Below are 17,264 nucleotides of genomic sequence, written 5' to 3' on the forward strand. Positions count from 1 at the left end.
CCTTTGATGACTTGGGACTCTTACTGGACTAAGAGATTTAAATTCATGTTCAGCCAAGAACACACTGGGTTGTCTTGATTAAGGGCTGCAATCTTATACCCACCTAACTAGGAGTAAGCCCCATTGTACTTATCATGTACATCACCATACCTCTATTTCTCATCTGTAAAATGGAACCTAGTGAGCTACAAAATAGGGTTGTTATGAGGATGCATAAGAATTGAGACGCACTTGACAAAACAACATAACATATATTTGTAACGTATATGGAGAATGGTGCCTTGATATTTGAAGGCTGCGACTCCAGGAATCTTTTATTGGTTTGACACTCAAAATAATTCCTTCCAGTAACGCAACCTTTGTACTACTTGTCAACTTCACTCTGACCTTTTTCTTTTAAAAAAAAAAATGGAGAAATAAATCTTTCTTTCATCACCGGGGAGGATTTAAGCAGATATCATTGTGCTTTGTTTCTCACATCTCCTAAACTGTAAAATCTTTAAGCCAGGAATGAGTATACAGTCTTGAATTATGCAAAGCAGAATGGAGCTCACTTACCGCACTCAACAGAGCACCCTCCAGATCAATGGGATTCTGCTCCTGCACTTTCTACAGCTTCTTTTCCAGTCTGAGCTTTCTATGTTATGGGAATATTGTGTGCTGGGAACCCAGAGGGGTCTAACGGAAGAGCTCACTAGCCTCTGCGTTTGTAGTAAAGTACACTGGTTTATTTAGTTGATATGTTTCTTTACAGAATGCAGAAAACACATTTTTAAAATAATTATATAAGGACATAAAAACACATCAGTGGTTGGTGAACACTTTTAATACAAGATTTTCTCCCACCATTACAGTGTCTAGTGGCATAAATAAACAGCACTGGTGCTTAGGGGGAAGGCGGCTGATGAGAATGCCATTGTTATTATTCTGTTCACTGCCCCTTCGCCTCCAGTTTCTATGGTGACAGGTAGGCCCAGGCCTGAAACCGTTTGCGCTTGCGCATGACCATTATAAAGTGGCATCAGTTGCTAGGGACAACGGCACTGTTTGGAAGGCCCTTCTAACTTGCAGCATTTGGGCTTAGGAGGCTGTGTGTGTTGATAACTTGGAGACATCTGAAATGCAGGCCTGCCAGTATAGATTTTGGCACTGTGCTGCCATGGTCGCTAGCTTGTGGGGGGAGGCATTCTTACAAACGTATTTCTAGTGTCTGTTCAAAAGCAGTCTGCCCTAAGTGGTGCCACTTAATCCCTTTCCCTTCAACCAGCTCTCCTGTGTCTGGAGCGGAATCCATCGCTTCTCCTCATCTGAGACACACACCAACTTTCAAGCACTGAAGGGATAGAGGAGAGGTGTGTTGTTGTTTTTTTAAGGGAAAAAAAACTTTGTAGGGCAAATCTATACCTGTCAAACTAGACAAAGGCTAAACCTGAAGCATTCTTTACAGTCACCCTCACTTCAACACAAACCCCTCCAGCCCACCTCAGGGGGCAGAAGCAGAGTGCAGAACTATATGGGGCCATAGTCAAATTAACAATTGTTTTAATAGACAAAATCCTATTCAAGTAGTCAAAAAAAGGCTTGATGGGAAATGCCACCCTAGCAAGTTCAGAGGTGAAGGCCATTTTAGCCATTCATCCACTCGTGTGTTAACTGGCCATGTCAGCACACCATCATACTTTGCAAAACAGTCAATATGGCTTAAAAGTGTCTGCTTTGTGTGCAAAGTCAGCCAGAGGCTGCCCAGCCCCCAGCCAGGGGATGGACTAATTATTGCAAAGGGCTTTTCCTCCCTCTAATGTACCAAAAATAGTCTCAAATGGACAAGAAAAATTAATAACTCATGCTTAAAATCATTTTGTTGAAAGGGGGGGAGAAAGGCATGGGGGTGACCTTGACAGTCACTCCAACTTCCCAGGAGAGACATGTGGAAGTTCATTTTTTTAAAAAGGCAAGAAACCTAGACATGGCTCTACTATTTAAAAACAATGACTATGAGAGACCAAAAAGAAAGGGGAAAAAACCCAAAATGAGCAAAGCAGTCAGTCCCGTTGAATTGATACTAAGAAGCTAAGCTCATACAAACTGCTGGCAGCATTACCATTTTTAATCACTTTTTTTTAATAAAACAATTTGAGGCTGTATCAAAAATTTAGTAAAAAATTAGAGCTGAGAGTTCACTGATTTTCGCTATGAACTATTTCTGGCGCGCACGTGTTTTTTATTTTATTTTGCCAACCGCCAGACAGCTACTATTGCGTCTGTGTGTGTGTGCAGAGGACAGCAGTGAGTGATTGGGGGGGAAGAGGGACTGTTCCAATACTGTGGTCCAGGAGGAGTCTTGATGTGAGGAAACTGCATTACACTACATAAAAATATTGCATCTTCACCAAAATATCTCAAGAGTGTTTCGAAAGCCAAAGGATGCCTTCCAGATGAAAAATCTCAGCACAGCACCATGACCCTTGCAGCCTGCAGCTACCACTGTTGGGGCCCCAGTTTCCGAAAGGCAGCAAATGCTGCTACATAGCTAGATTCAACCCTCTCTCTCGCTTCTTTTTTCTTTTTGGTAATTGCAAAGAGCTCTCCAAACTCCATCCCTTTTTCAGAAACCTACGGCTATCGGCCTGAAATCGGTCCAGCAACGGCAGGCTGGAGCAACAAGAGCTCGCTCTACAGTTTGCAAAAAGGACCCCAGCTGATGACTGAACTGTATAATGTGTGAAAAAATAGGATTCCTTTGATTAAAAAAGACGGTCCCTCAGCCTGACTGGCATTGGAAACACCCCTGGAGCTTATTTGTAGTAAAGCATTTCCCCTCCCCCTCCCCATTCTATACATACAAGTTTAGGTAACAGCAATTAAATGTAAAAACTTAACATTGACCTCAGAAAGTCCTCCGGTTTTAATTTTTTAGGCTACATTTCATGTTATGCCCTGTAGCTAGACACACGTGAAATAGAAAAAACAGTACAGTTAGTTTTAAAGGCAAACAGCAGAGACCCAGCGTGCCACCCCTAGCGCTGCCTGCATGTCCAGCCATTCTCCCTTTGCACAAGATGCTTCGAGACGCCTGCTGTCAGAAATACTTTTTGAGCCAAGTAGATCCCCCCCCCCTCTATGAATAAACAAAACAAAAGCTGTTAGGCAAAAATAAAATCAGTGTCCCGAAAATTCCACAAGCACTGTGGTGTAGCAAACGCATTCGGAGAGAGGGCCTGCCGGGACCGGGCTACGTTTGAGCTTATGTATGTTGGTTTCCTAATTGGTAACGGATTCGCAGGCCACCGACCCCTACAGACAACACTGGTGTGGAACTATAGGCCCCATCTCCGCAAGCGCCTCTTGTTCATTAAGGGGGGACGTAGGGAGGTGGAGACCTGTATGGGGTCATGTTCTTCGGACGGGAGCCTTTGCCCTCCATGGGTGCTGTAAAGGGAGGGGGTGGCTGGTAGGGCGGTGCGTTGGGGTCTTCGTCTCGCAGTGGCGTGTACTCTCCTATGGTGTCTTGGTTGAGCGGGGTGGTTTCTGGCATATTCTGATTTGGGTACTCTGGGGGCGGGAGAGGGGCTTTCTCCTCCTGTAGAATCAGCGGCATGCTGGAGGAAGGGGGAGGCTTGGAGTCATCCAGCTCATCGGCAAAGATGATGGGCACTCCCTTCTTGATAAAGGTGGCTTGGTCTTCTATGGTGAGCTTGCCTTTTCTCTTCTTGCGATAGCAAATCATAGCAATGATCCCAGCAATCAGCAGGATTGCTGCCACCACCACAGCGGGGATGACCGTGTGGAGGTACACATCGTCTTCGCTCGTCTTTTCTGGATCCCGCGGAAGCACAACTGTAGGCGGTGCCGGTGTAGGAAGTCCTTCTCTATAGAAAGGAATAAACTGAATGCGTCCGCAGCTACCAGCACCAATAACGGAAATATTCTTAGCCGGGAACTCTGGCGCTAAGGCATTCTTGAAAGCGTGGCTTGGCTTCCCAGAATTATCAGCAATTTTTCTGCTCATGGTGCGAATCATCTCTTTGGGGCATGGATCCAAAGGCAGAGTATTGTTTGTCCATTCAACCACAATGGAGCCGTTGACAATGTTTTCTATGGTAATAGTGCTACTGTTTCTGTCTCCGAGGGCAAAAGCCAACTTCTTCACCAACAAAATTTTCTTATGAATGTCATTGACAACTGTAGTATAGTCTCCCTCTAATGCGGCTTTAAATTTAACGGGAGGCACCTCGTCGGCTCCAAGACCATGGACAAATATTTCAAATGCATCCACTGTTGAAAGGCCCCCTTTGTCTGTGGCATGCATGAAAAATTCATGCCTGCCTGAGTGTGTGCGATTGGGTAGTCCATACATTAGCTGACTAGTGCTATTGAACTGCACCCACGAGTTTTCTTCCAACGGCTTCTCATCTTCTAGTTTCATGGTCAACTGCAGTTTATCAGTGGTGGTATCTTCCTTGTCATAGAAAGTGTCTGAAGGTATCTTGAGTTCAAAGTAAGTGCCCACCCACGCATCCACCCTGTCAATGTGGTTTTTCAGTTCTGGCGGATCATTGGGCACACGGGGAGTTCCAACTGTAGTGGTGCGTATGCGAGTTGGTGGCGAAACTCTTTCTGGTGGAATGAAAGGCGATTTAGTAGTCCCGGGAGTCTTTGGAGGTCGAGGAATTTTGGTGGGTCTGGGAGTTCTTCGTGTCGTGCTCGTATCGGTGGTTGATGGTGTGGACGGTTTTGGCGTGGTTCTTTTTGGTTTCTTTGTTGTGGGCGGTGTAACTGCTGCAGTAGGTTCAACTTGCCCAGTCACTGTTGGCCGGATCTGGACAGGGGTAGTAGAAACTGCTTCTATCATTCTGGTTGGCTGAATTGGTCCAAGGGTTGGTGTCTGAACAATGGCACCTCTTGTTCTCATTGTAGCTGTGGGTTTCCTAGGCAATGGAACAGGCTCTCTTACTGGAGGAGCTGTTGTTTCAGTGGGAGGTGCAATGGCTGGGGAGGTGGGTGTAGGAACAATTCTAATTGGCGGTTCTTGGAGGGCTGTTGTCGGAGGTCCAACAGCAGTCACAGGGGTTGGTGTAGCATTAATCTGCCGCCTTATTCTCTTTGGAAGATTAGGCTTCTTGTTCGCAATGTGCCAGCCAACCACGGGGTAGCCAAGATGAGCAGACATTGTACCTTCCTTAGCTGGAGATTCAACATTGCTTATGTTTGGGACACTATTCTGGCTCAAAGAACAGCCTAGTTTCCAAGATAGTAAGGCTCCATTTTCCACCACTTTCTTTGCGTTCCCTGGGCCAGCCATGAAGGCTGACATGTCAAAGAGTCTATTATTTACAACGGGAACCAATTTCATGTTATAAAGTTCCACTTCTGAGAAGGTTTTCATTCGGTTTAAAAGTTCAATCCTCTGCTTTGGTGTCATTTTTGTTAAGTCAGCATCCAAAATCACAGTCAAAATAGTGACTGGTTCCTCTGCGCTACACACAAACGGTGCTACTTCATTCACATCTTGTGAAGCCACCCGTACCGACTGAGGTTCATTATGATCTTCTGGGTGAACCTCAATGGAAAAGACATTGGTGGTTTGGGGCACATAGCTTCCATTAGATACCAGATGCATTGAATTCACTGAGATATAATGAATGCCTTTATCTGTATCAAGCGGGAGACCTTCCAAGGTGCTACTCTCTGGTTCCCAATGCAACCAAGAAGGCAAAGTTTCTTTCCCAGCTTCGGTAATCTGTGAAAGAGAAAGAAAGAAAGAGTCACAGGTAGTTACAACATTCGTTAGAAATAAGTATAACAGTAAACTCTGGTCTTTAAAGTTTGTGCAGCAGGCGTTTAAGAACCCCTCCAGCAAGTACACATGGAATGTAAATCTTGAGCAGTAGCTCAGCTTAGGTCAAAGAGAAAGAAAACAACCAAGTTAATAAATTAAAACAGGATTGAAAATGGACACTCACTTGGTTGCCTAGGGCCTAGGCTGAGCCCAAGTCACGTACAGGTGACTAGGTAGAGAAACTTTTGTTAAAGGTAATGCTGGCTCTTTTTGCTTTTTGACTCAATAATTTTATTGATTGATTGATTATATTCAAAGGAGCCCAGGGTGGTAAAACAAGTGATAAAACCATAAAAACATCTTCAAAACAATTTCAAGACAGATGCAGATGGGTAAAAAATTAACTGAAAAGGCTTGTTGAAAGGGGACGGTCAAATAGGTACCAAAAGGTTTTTCCTAATAAAAAGAAAACACATAATTGAAACTCTTCAACTATCAAATTTGAAAGTGGTACTTAAGTCATGCACTCAGTGTGTCTAGTGTGTTCCAATGTAGACAGAGGACCCTGATTTTTCACTGCTTCTTTACAGTATGCCCAGCCATTTTCATTGGGGCAACATGAGCGAACACAAAGTTCTACCAGAAAAGTGGAAAGATACGTTCTGTGCCAAAGGGCCACCAGGAGCCAGAAAGAACAAGCAAGAGTCCCCTTTTAAGCTTCCTGCTGGTGGTTCTGTTAGACCAACTTTATTGCTTCAAATATACATAATTGAAACACTCTAGAAAAAGTTTTTGCAGAAACTTAAGGACACCAGTTAAGGATTCAAGTGTACTAAGGTCTCCTGAGACATTTGTATTCAGGAACAGAACACTTGATTATATACTTTCTCATAAGTAACTCTGTTGCATGACATGCAGCAGTGGCTAGTTCTCAGAGTCCAATTACATATATGAATGTATGCTCAAAATCCTCTGGCCTACTTTAGGAAGTGGAAACTTTATGTAAGAAAAAAAGAAAAGAAAAAAGCCCTCCCATATGTCAAAAAAGGATCTTATTAGAAGTCACTGCACCTAGTTCCTCCTCTTTGATTTCTGTTCCTTATTTCTTCCATTTCCCCTCAATTATATAGCTTTCAGTTATAATCCTGCATTTCTTGGTGTTGTGGATAGGAAGGAAGGAAGGAAAAGAGGCATGGATGAAACCTGTATACTTTTGTTGGTTTCATGGGAAGCCATGGGACCCAAAATATCAGTTAGCAGACTGTATGTTTACTGGGATCTTGCTTTTTCTATAGCCATTTGTTATCAGAGTAACTATGTGATAGCATGCCAAGCTGAGTTTTCCTTCTTCAAAATAGATGGGAAAGCTATATAAAATCTATTTCTGTGCGAATTCCTGTATGCTTTGAAACCAAGAGAGTCCCAGCAACCATCCTGCCTAGCAGGAGGAGGAGGCACCATTTTGGTTCCATTTCAGGCAGCAAAACATTTTATGACTGCTCTATCTGTGATCTTTACAGTGTATGGTGCACCTTCAGTATTAAAATAATATTTTAAAATAAGTAGCAATGTTGATTTGGTGTCTAGAAACCGTATCCAACAACAGGGTCATCTTATTTTATTGAGGTTTGGTTTTTTTGCATTCCAATGTATTTTTTTTTTATTGGGGTTTTGTTTTTTGCATTACAAGGTATTCTGAGCCCATGAGTAGAATCTGGGTCTTTCTAGGTACAGTTCCAAATGACTTTGCTGCAGTCTAGTGCACAGCTGTGATTAAGCTCTCAGAGTTTTTCTAAAGGTCTGTAGAATTCATATATATTTCATGATTTGCCAAAACTCAAATTTATACTTTGCCGCCATACAGCAAAAATGGATCCATTGCATATGTACTGTACCTCCCTCCTCTTTAAAAAAAAAAAGAAAGCAAAAGGGGAAACATAATAGGTGAACAGAAAAAATAGGTGAACAAAATAATAATAATACTACTCCCATAACAGATAGATATCCCAATCCCAACATGTTTCAGACTATGCAGTCATTTACTGGGGAAATATTCAATGTAAATAATAGTAACTCAGTTGTATCTGCCTTAAGATGGTTCACATTTAACTAATGTGATACATGCAAACTGAGCCTAAATTATGAAAATACTCTCTCATTCTGGCAAATTGCAAGTATTGTTTAGCCCTCAGAACAGCTAAAGTTGAGGAAACAATTACATTTCAATATCAACAACATTATACAACACACAAACACATTTTACAAAAGGAACAATTAAATACTTTTTTTGGAGAAAAATTACATGAATCACTACAATAGATAATGGTTTAGATTTAATTTAGATAAGCTGATTGCGACCAGCAGTTTTGATTTTATTTTTGGTAAGATGAATACCACAGATAGGTGAATGGAAAAGTTCGTTTTCTCAGAAAACTTACAGTGCAATCCTTTATGTGTCTACCCAGAAGAAAGCCATTTTCATTTTACTCTATAAAAGCAGGTTGCAGCCTGAGTGTAACACTTTTGTCCCACTGACATCAATGGGAAAATTAAGCAAATGCTAAAATTCATGAGTTAAAAAATGTTTACTTCTGGCCAGATCATTCCCTGTTTTTCTACAAATACTGCCAACCACCTGAAGGTGCAAACATCTCAGTAAGCAAAATGCTATCTATGCTAGCTCCTTCTGTCTTGGGTCCTTGATATTAACAGCTTTCTCTTGAGTAGTTAAAAGTGTTTGTGAACATTCTGGGATATCACAGCAAGGCAGCCCCACTGAGAACATCTTCAGTCAGGGGACAGTATCTGCTAAGTGCTGAATATACTGCTCCCTTTTGAGGATTCATGTTTTTTTAAAAAAATCCATTTTAAGAAATGCCTTTAAAATTATTATTGTTATTGTTATTATTACTCACAACCACTATTAACATGAATTTTTAAGTAAGGAGAAATTTCGAAGTGTGTGCCCAATTCAACAGCAGTGATCTGAGTGAGGCCAACTAGTGAATTGCTGAGGCAAAGTCTTCCCAGTGCATAGCTTACATCCTTAGATCTGAAACTCTCCATTGCCGCTGGAGCTCTACTCTGCCTTTTATCTGTGACAGACTTCGGGAAACAGAAGCAAGAAAGCCAATGAAAGCTGTCAGAGTGCCCTGTGGGCACTAAAGCTGAATACAGTGCTGCCCCGCAAGGCGAAAGAGTTTTCCGTTTTCTGAGTTGCTTCACAAGACGGATTTCCCTATGGGCTTGCTTCGCAAGACGAAATGTCTTGCGCCTTTTTTTTTTTAACCGCCAATGCATTCCTATGGGAAACCGTCAATACACATTGGTGCTTCGCAAGACGAAAAAACTCGTAGAACGAAAAGACTCGCAGAACGAATTAATTTCGTCTTACGGGGCACCACTGTACTAGGAGAATGAATCCCCCATGGTTTCCAAGTATTAACATTATCACTTGAGGGGTGCAAATGATTTTTTTTTGGGGGGAAGCACTTTGGTACTAACTCAGCCCAATACAATAGTTAAGAACAAGAAAGGAACTATGATTTGCAGGTATCTAGTGTTACATGTGAACTGGATCAAAGACAGATACACACCTTCAATTTCTAATTGATTAATAAAGCCAATAAATAAATAAATGACAACAAAAACAACAACATACTATTTCTGCTTCAGCTGATTAGTACTATTTTCAAGAAGTATTCAAATCTGAGGGACAAAGATGAGTAATATTTGCCGCCCATCTACTTGTCACTCTGTGCTTCAGATGCATCTGTGTGTCAAGGGACTAATTTTCTTTATGCCGATTTCCACAAACAAACAAATCCCATATACAGTAATTGCATCCTCACACATAGTAAACTTTGCAAGCAGTCAGACTATGGCTTTGACAGCCACACTATTTTTACTAAGATTTCACATACAAATATAAACCCAAGAAACACTTTTCTAGTCATACCGCATATATTGGCCAGAATATGTAGTGGAATCTAGAAGAAATCCCATGGTTAAAGCCTCACTTCGCTGTGTACAGACAAGTGGCTACATTAATTCCTAAAAAGTGCATAGCTGTGTTTGTGATATTGCCTCCCCATGCTATCTTAGCAGAATAGAAAGATATTCAAGCCTAAGATGACTACAGATGGATAGATGAAAGAAGGCAGAAAGAGAAAAGAAGCTAAAAGGCAGAGAGTCAGGTCACTAAAACCTAGGCAGATTGCATGATTCTCAGATTATCATATCAAGACTCCTATACAGCTGGCTACTTTTAAGAAAGAACTTTTACCGCTAATTTTGTTTTTCTGAAAACTTATAGCTCTGAACACAAACTAATAAGGGTTTGTTTTTGAAGGATACAGTCCTCTCAAAACAAGAAAGGAGAGGCTTTGAAAAGCGTGCTATTTGCATATTTGAAAGCTATTGAAGAACTACCGTATTTTTCGCCCTATAGGATGCACTTTTCCCCCTCCAAAAATGAAGGGGAAATGTGTGTGCGTCCTATGGGGCGAATGCAGGCTTTCGCTGAAGCCTGGGGAGCGAGAGGGGTCGGTGCGCACCGACCCCTCTCGCTCTCCAGGCTTCACGCACCTCTCCGCAAGCAGCAGGAGCCCAGCGCTGGGCTCCTGCCGCTTGCGGAGAGTTGCCTGCATGCTGAAGCCTGCGCGCGCTGAGCTCAGCGCGTCCAGGCTTCGCGCACCTCTCCGCAAGCAGTGGGAGCCCGGCGCTGGGCTCCTGCAGCTTGCGGAGAGTTGCCTGCATGCTGAAGCTCAGCGCGTCCAGGCTTCGTGCACCTCTCTGCAAGCAGCGGGAGCCCGGCGCTGGGCTCCCATGGCTTGCAGAGAGCTGCCTGTTCTGGGGGCTGGGGTCGGGGGAAGCTCGGGCCCCGTGCCTGGGGAAAAAATATTTTTTTCCCCTTTATTTCCCCCACAAAAAAACTAGGTGCGCCTTATGGGACGGTACGTCCTATAGGGTGAAAAATACGGTAACTGAAAAATTGCAATGTTCACCATGCAAGAGAATCAGGTTAGTCAGTTACACCAGAAAAAGCCAAGCATTTTTGTCTCTCTCAGTCACCATTCTGCTTTCATCCATTCAGTTGTCTAGTGAAGTCACCAAACCTACATCTTCCTCCTCAAGACATTGTTTCTGCCACACACTGAAATGACATGCAGACAAACTTGTTCAACTGTTAACAAGCATATTGCCTCCCTGCTTTTGATTGCATAAAAAGCCCTAGATACAGTAAGCAACAAGACTTAGGGAATCTATTATACCAGCTTTGGAACAGCAGCATTGGCTACAGGCCCTATCCAAGCACAATTCAAAGTAGACATCCCCAGAGACCATCCTCTTGAGCATGAGCTATTCAGAAATGCCTCAGCGACCCGACTCCATGTTCCCTGCCAAGTGAAGTAAGGAAAGTGGTAACCTGAGACACTCAAACCTTGTTACGGAGGTCCCTTCCAAAGAGGTTTGCTTGGTGCTGCCTTTTTATTTTTGGCACCAAGTGCATACTTTAAGAAGGTCTGGGCAAGGGACATTGTAAGAAACCTTTCATATATTTTGTTCTGATTTACTGGTTTTACTGCTCAAGTGACTGCTATTTTTATTGATCTAGGTTTGTATTGGTTTCATGTAAAGCTACATGTAAGGGATGCGGGTGGCGCTGTGGTCTAAACCACTGAGCCTCTTGGGCTTGCCAATCAGAAGGCTGGCAGTTCAAATCCGCACAACGGGGTGAGCTCCTGTTGCTCTGTCCCAGCTCGTGCCTACCTAGCAGTTTGAAAGCACACCAGTGCAAGTAGATAAATAGGTACCGCTGTGGCAGGAAGGTAAATGGCGTTTCCGTGCACTCTGGCTTCCATCATGGTGTTCCGTTGTGCCAGAAGCGGTTTTAGTCATGCTGGCCACATGACCCAGAAAGCTGTCTGTGGACAAACGCCCGCTCCCACAGCCTGAAAGCGAGATGAGCGCTACAACCCCAGTTGCCTTTGACTGGACTTAACCATCCAGGGGTCCTTTACCTTTTACCTTTTTACCATGTAAGTTACTCTAGGAGTAAAACAAACAAACAATAGGAGGGACATATTAGTTCTTCCTTTAAGTATTATTTCTTCCACGCCATTAAGACGGCATAGAGAGAGGGTAGGGATGTGCATGCTGAGCCTGCTCATCTATGCTCCACCCCCCCATCCATGCAATGGGGAGCTTGTCTGTATAGGGGAAACCTACTGAACATATGCTGGCTCTATTCGTGATTGGGAACCCTGCACTCACACCCACTCTCTCTATGAGACCTTAAATAGAGGAAATAGTGGGCTACTTGCTATTGTAAAGGGTAAGCCCCTAGAACAGTACAATGTAACCCAAATAAATGAAATTAATTACTGAATGCAAGCGTCTTAGTTCATAAAAGTGATCAATTTTCTTGGGAAAGGGTTGAATAGATGTGTGTATTGAAAACTCACACTCCCTCTCCCCCACAGCTTTGGTGCTGCTGGAGTTCGACTTCTGGGAGGTGCTTATTCCTAGATCTTAACAACTGAAGCCACCACAAAGCAGAACATGGAAGCAGTTGCAGGGAAGGTCTGATACAGAAGAGCGGCTATGTGAAGCCAGAAGCAGGAATGTCAGTGTGCAGATGCAGCAGTAAGTGTTTAGGGTGTTTGGACTCAAATATACCCCCAAAGTAACTTCTTTGGTTATCACATATTAATGCCATCCTGTATTTCAAACCCTCAAGCAATTCAATTTGAGAAGCAGTTATGTTCAGCGCTGCCTGCCCACTATCATCAGCACGTCTGTGAACTCTGCCATTTTATGCAAGACAGAAATATCTCCTTGGATGCTAAGAAAAAGCCTGCTTTTGTTTCCAATTATTACAAACAAGCATATCTCAAGCAGCTTTCATGGAAGATGATCTTGTTCCTATGACTCATGGCAAAAAAGTAATTTGTACTCCAAATGGAACAACAGTGATTTAGAACAATTTAGATTTCTAAAATTGCCATCAAGCTATTTATGAGGTAATGCCTAGTGTCAACAAATGCTTGAAAGTAGATTAATACCCTAATCACAGACCACCTTCACCCCTGCCATCTATAAAACTCAACGCCAACTTCTTGCTTCTGGAATGGATTTGATCTTGTCAGTTTTTGGGATCCACAGCACATCTGTTACTTCCTTTCAGTGCACTGCCCAATTTACTAATTTGTACTCCATCTCTGGGGCTTACATTCATGCTGAAATCCATTATTTACAAGCCCCACACCCAGTATCCTGGATACTACCGCTATAATTTAATATTTCCCCTCAGAATAATTTTTTAATTCCTGAAGATTTTCAGAAGATTTTTGTCTCGACTGCAGATGCCTCACCCTGACTGGATTTAGCTGAAAAACGGATGTAGTGAGGTGGCCAAGTTTGCTGATGATACTCAATTGTTCAGTCATTAAAAGAAAAGGACCTCGCCAAACTGAGTGAATGCGCAGTAAAATGGAAAATGTACGGAAAGCCTACTTAAGTATGTTTTATAATTTCCAGGAAATGTTTGGGTTTTGATTTGATTGACCTACAGATCATGGGTAGGCAAACTAAGGCCCGGGGGGCCGGATCCGGCCCAATCACCTTCTAGATCCAGCCCGCGGACGGTCCAGGAATCAGCGTGTTTTTACATGAATAGAATGTGTGCTTTTATTTAAAATGCATCTCTGGGTTATTTGTGGGGCCTGCCTGGTGTTTTTACATGAGTAGAATGTGTGCTTTTATTTAAAATGCATCTCTGGGTTATTTGTGGGACATAGGAATTCGTTCATTTTTTTCCTCCAAAATATAGTCCAGCCCACCACATGGTCTGAGAGATGGTGGACCAGCCCACAGCTGAAAAAGGTTGCTGACCCCTGCTCTAAGCAAAGGGTCAAGCTATGTCTCCATCTTCCCCCAAACAATGGAGGCAACTGAAACAAGCAATGTTCAGTTGAAAATTTGACCATCTGAACAAGCTTGAATGCTGAAGCCATGTTGGTTTTGACTTCTCAGCATAACAAGGAATAGTCAGTGAATGAAAAGCAGATTGGAAACTTTGCAAGAACTCATGAAGATTGTTTCAATTCTAAATTTAGGAGCAAAAGAACTCCCTTGCTGGGTAAGATCAAAAGTCTACATGGCCCAGCACTCTTTCTAACACTGGCTAACCAAATGCTCAAGATACTCACTCCAAGGGCATGATGCAATTAACCATCCACCATTTGTCCAAGCATCTGGCAATCAGATAAACTACTTTTGAATATGGAAGCTCTAATATTGATTGGGAAATCTATTCTCCATGTGTTTATATATTCCCTTTTTAAAATTAAAATAAACCTAAACCAGAAGCCACAACTACATTTTGTAGCGATCAATTCATTATTATACTTTGAATTAGAATTCCCTTGCATCTGTTCAAGACCTAAATGCAACATACTTCAAGCCATCTGGGACCTATTAGTCACAGCTGTATTTTATTGATCATGAATTTTAAGAGAGTCAGATTCAAAGGTCAGAAATTTAAGAAGAAAAGATGCGCTATGATTGTTATCCTGGAAAATAAGGACAAAAGCTGCATAAAACCAAATGCTGACCTCGAGAAAGCTATTTTTGATATGCAGTGAACATTCTGCAGTATGCCTTCTTCTGGGACCACCCAGGAACACCAGTCAAGCATCTGAACCTCTAGACGTCCAATGTAACCACTAGAGGGAACTACGAGGCTCACTCAAGAATACTAACTAAGTAGTACTGACAACTAGGTGTGTTACGATAAAATGAAAAAAAAGTAAGGAACATGCCTGGTTATAGTATAACAGTGGAACTGCATCCCAGATGCTAAATCGAAGGCACATTTTTTAATTTCTTGTTTCAAAACATTCAGTATATTCATCTGGAGAAAATGGAAACACTGAATAATCAGTGGGCAATTAGAATATTTCCACTATGCATACCAGACATTTAACCATACCCCGGCAAGATCCATTTTAAAGATGTGGAAATGACCCGTATTTGAAGTGGCATTTGTCTTTGGTGTCTGTAATAAACAACCTCTCTATGAGATCACATTGTTCAAAACTCAGCAAAGTTCTGAACAGCTGCTCCATCTAATACCATTCTGCCACTCCCACTGTAACGCCTTCCATTTCCAGATGTGCCCATATTTATTATAAAGGAACTATTCAGAGGACAACTCATTTCCTCTCTCATATGACAAGAGGGCATGCCAGTAATTTCACTGGGTGGTCAGTGCAAAACATTGACTGTCCGATGAAATGCTGCCGGTCTGAAAACATTTCATTTAATCTAGAGTCTAGCAGGGTGCTCAAACAAGGGACCTGTTGCCTGAATCCTGCTCTCCGTTTTGTTGCTCACAGTCCAGAATGCCAAATTTTGAAAGAGGGCACTTCTCCACACATGACCTTTTTGCAAGCAAAAGGCCAAAGGAAAAAGAATCTATGATACAACATTTGCACCAGATGCTAAGCGCATATTGATGCTTTGGACTCCCAACTAATCACCACTTGCTGCTATTTCCCCAGCCAGCAGATATCCTGATGGCTGAATTGGCAGGAGGATTAAAACTTCTGCTAGTGACCTTCATCCAAGCCACGCAGACCATGTATACAATTACTTACTGGTTATCTTCTCCTTCTTTAAAATTCAATGCTAGAGGACACTATTCAGGAGGGGCAACGTCGAGAGACAAGGAACTGTCAGTGTGAAACGTTTGTTTGTAATTAGACTGAGTCATATCTTCCAAGTGTGGAACCCACTGTTGGAATCTAAAAGGCCAAAATCCGTCACAATGGGAGGCATACATGACTGCACCAGTGAAAAACTGGACAAGATCTTCTTTGAGTCTCTTAGCACACGCCTCTGTGACAATCCCTTTATATCCTGGGAGTCCACAGGTGTTACTGCAACTATGTACGGCAAACAGCATTAGGTTCCCACAGACCCAGGCATGCACAATTCTCAACCCATTAGTTAGCAGGCAGCCTGCCAAGTGCTCCCACTGCATTAGCTTGAAGCTTTCACGGAAAGTGCTCTTTGCACCACATTGACCCTAATCTTGAGTTCATGTTCAGTTAGAAATCCATGTGTTAATCTTCTTAACAGAAGGCCAGGAGAGAAAAATGCAGCATAGATGGCAACTCCTTGCTACATCCAAATGCCTCAGAAGAATGTCTCTCACAGTGCAGCTATTGCATTAATAGGGACAGAGCCCTGCCCATGTGACCCCACTCACAGCTGATAATGAGCCTGTTTGGTTTCAGGCTCAGATCCTGTTTGTGGGACGAAATCTCCTTAATATCCAATAAGAATAAACCTGTTAAATAAACCTGTTAAATAAAAGCCTCTCCAGCAGATGGTGATAGTTATTGGACTTGTGAAAAGAAGTCTCCAGACCGCACAAGCAAAGCAGCTTTGCATAGCTTTATTGCCAACTAGTCCGTCAGTCACAGAAAACACCATTTAAATGGAGTCAACAATTAACCAAAGATTAAATGGATTTGGTTTTGCTCTTGACAATTCACTGACATAGCACCATCTGTGCATCAGTTATGTGTATGTACAGCACTGCAGAGAGGTTGAAAGGAAGGAGATTCCATCTCCAAAGGAAATACTTTCCCGTACTTCCATTTTGTTGGAGGTCACAGAACCTAACTATTGTAGCTTCCAAGGCAGATCCAGATTGGTCCTTCATTCGATTGCTACAGAAACACCTGCTGCCAAATGTTTATCTATTCCTGAGCATGGTTTTTTTGGGAGGGGGATTCCATTTAAGAGTGTTCAACGAAAGTGATCACCACCAACATACCCAATAATTGTCTCTTCTGTTTAGTGGGAACCTACTTTGCTCTGCAGAATATTTGTTGAGATTTTACTCAGCAGTGTGACCAGAGAAAAAGGTAGAGTAATTATTTGCTAATTATTGTTGGTCCCTTAAGTATTACACTGCACCCTTTTGGCAAGAAGACTAACACAGTTCTTAAAGCTCATGTAGGGTAAGAAACTATTTTAAAATGGCATTGTGACCTTGATGGCAAAACAATACAGGCTTGAAAACAGACATTTATCTGACCTGCAGTTAGTAAGAGTCTCCTCCAGGTGACAAAGGAGAGAAGCTTTTGTAAAGCAAAGAGAAGTGCTGATTATTTTCTCTTCCTTTCATACCTCTGGTATTGTATTCTGGTAGCATACAATTAATACCACATGGATGGGGCAAAGAGGCTACAAGAAATTGTTATGGGCAAGTAATTTCTGTATATTTGCTTAAAGATCTAAGGTAACAAATCCAATTTGAAGGTTCACATGTCTAAAAAACAAACACTGAAAATACTATCCCAGAAAAGTGTGGAGAGCTCAACATGTCAGAACTTCCCAAAAGGTTTAGATGTCATAAGACTGTGGGGATTAAGTATATTCATGCATTCAAAGTGTTCGGCACTAAAGA

General features: G+C 42.4%; 1 protein-coding gene across 2 annotated transcripts in view; it reads right to left on the bottom strand.

Moving 5' to 3' along the window:
* Positions 1–706: 706 nt before the first annotated feature.
* The window catches only part of DAG1 (dystroglycan 1), a 59,183-nt gene continuing 42,625 nt past the window's right edge, over positions 707–17,264 (bottom strand). For both annotated transcript variants that reach the window (XM_083429371.1, XM_083429372.1), the window contains exon 3: positions 707–5,740. In XM_083429371.1, coding sequence (XP_083285497.1) covers positions 3,353–5,740 — 2,388 coding nt within the window. In that variant the 3' untranslated portion in view covers positions 707–3,352. The remainder of the gene's footprint in view (positions 5,741–17,264) is intronic.

Source organism: Podarcis tiliguerta (assembly GCF_965153285.1).
Source record: "Podarcis tiliguerta genome assembly, chromosome: 2".
In the NCBI taxonomy this organism is placed as follows: domain Eukaryota; kingdom Metazoa; phylum Chordata; class Lepidosauria; order Squamata; family Lacertidae; genus Podarcis; species Podarcis tiliguerta.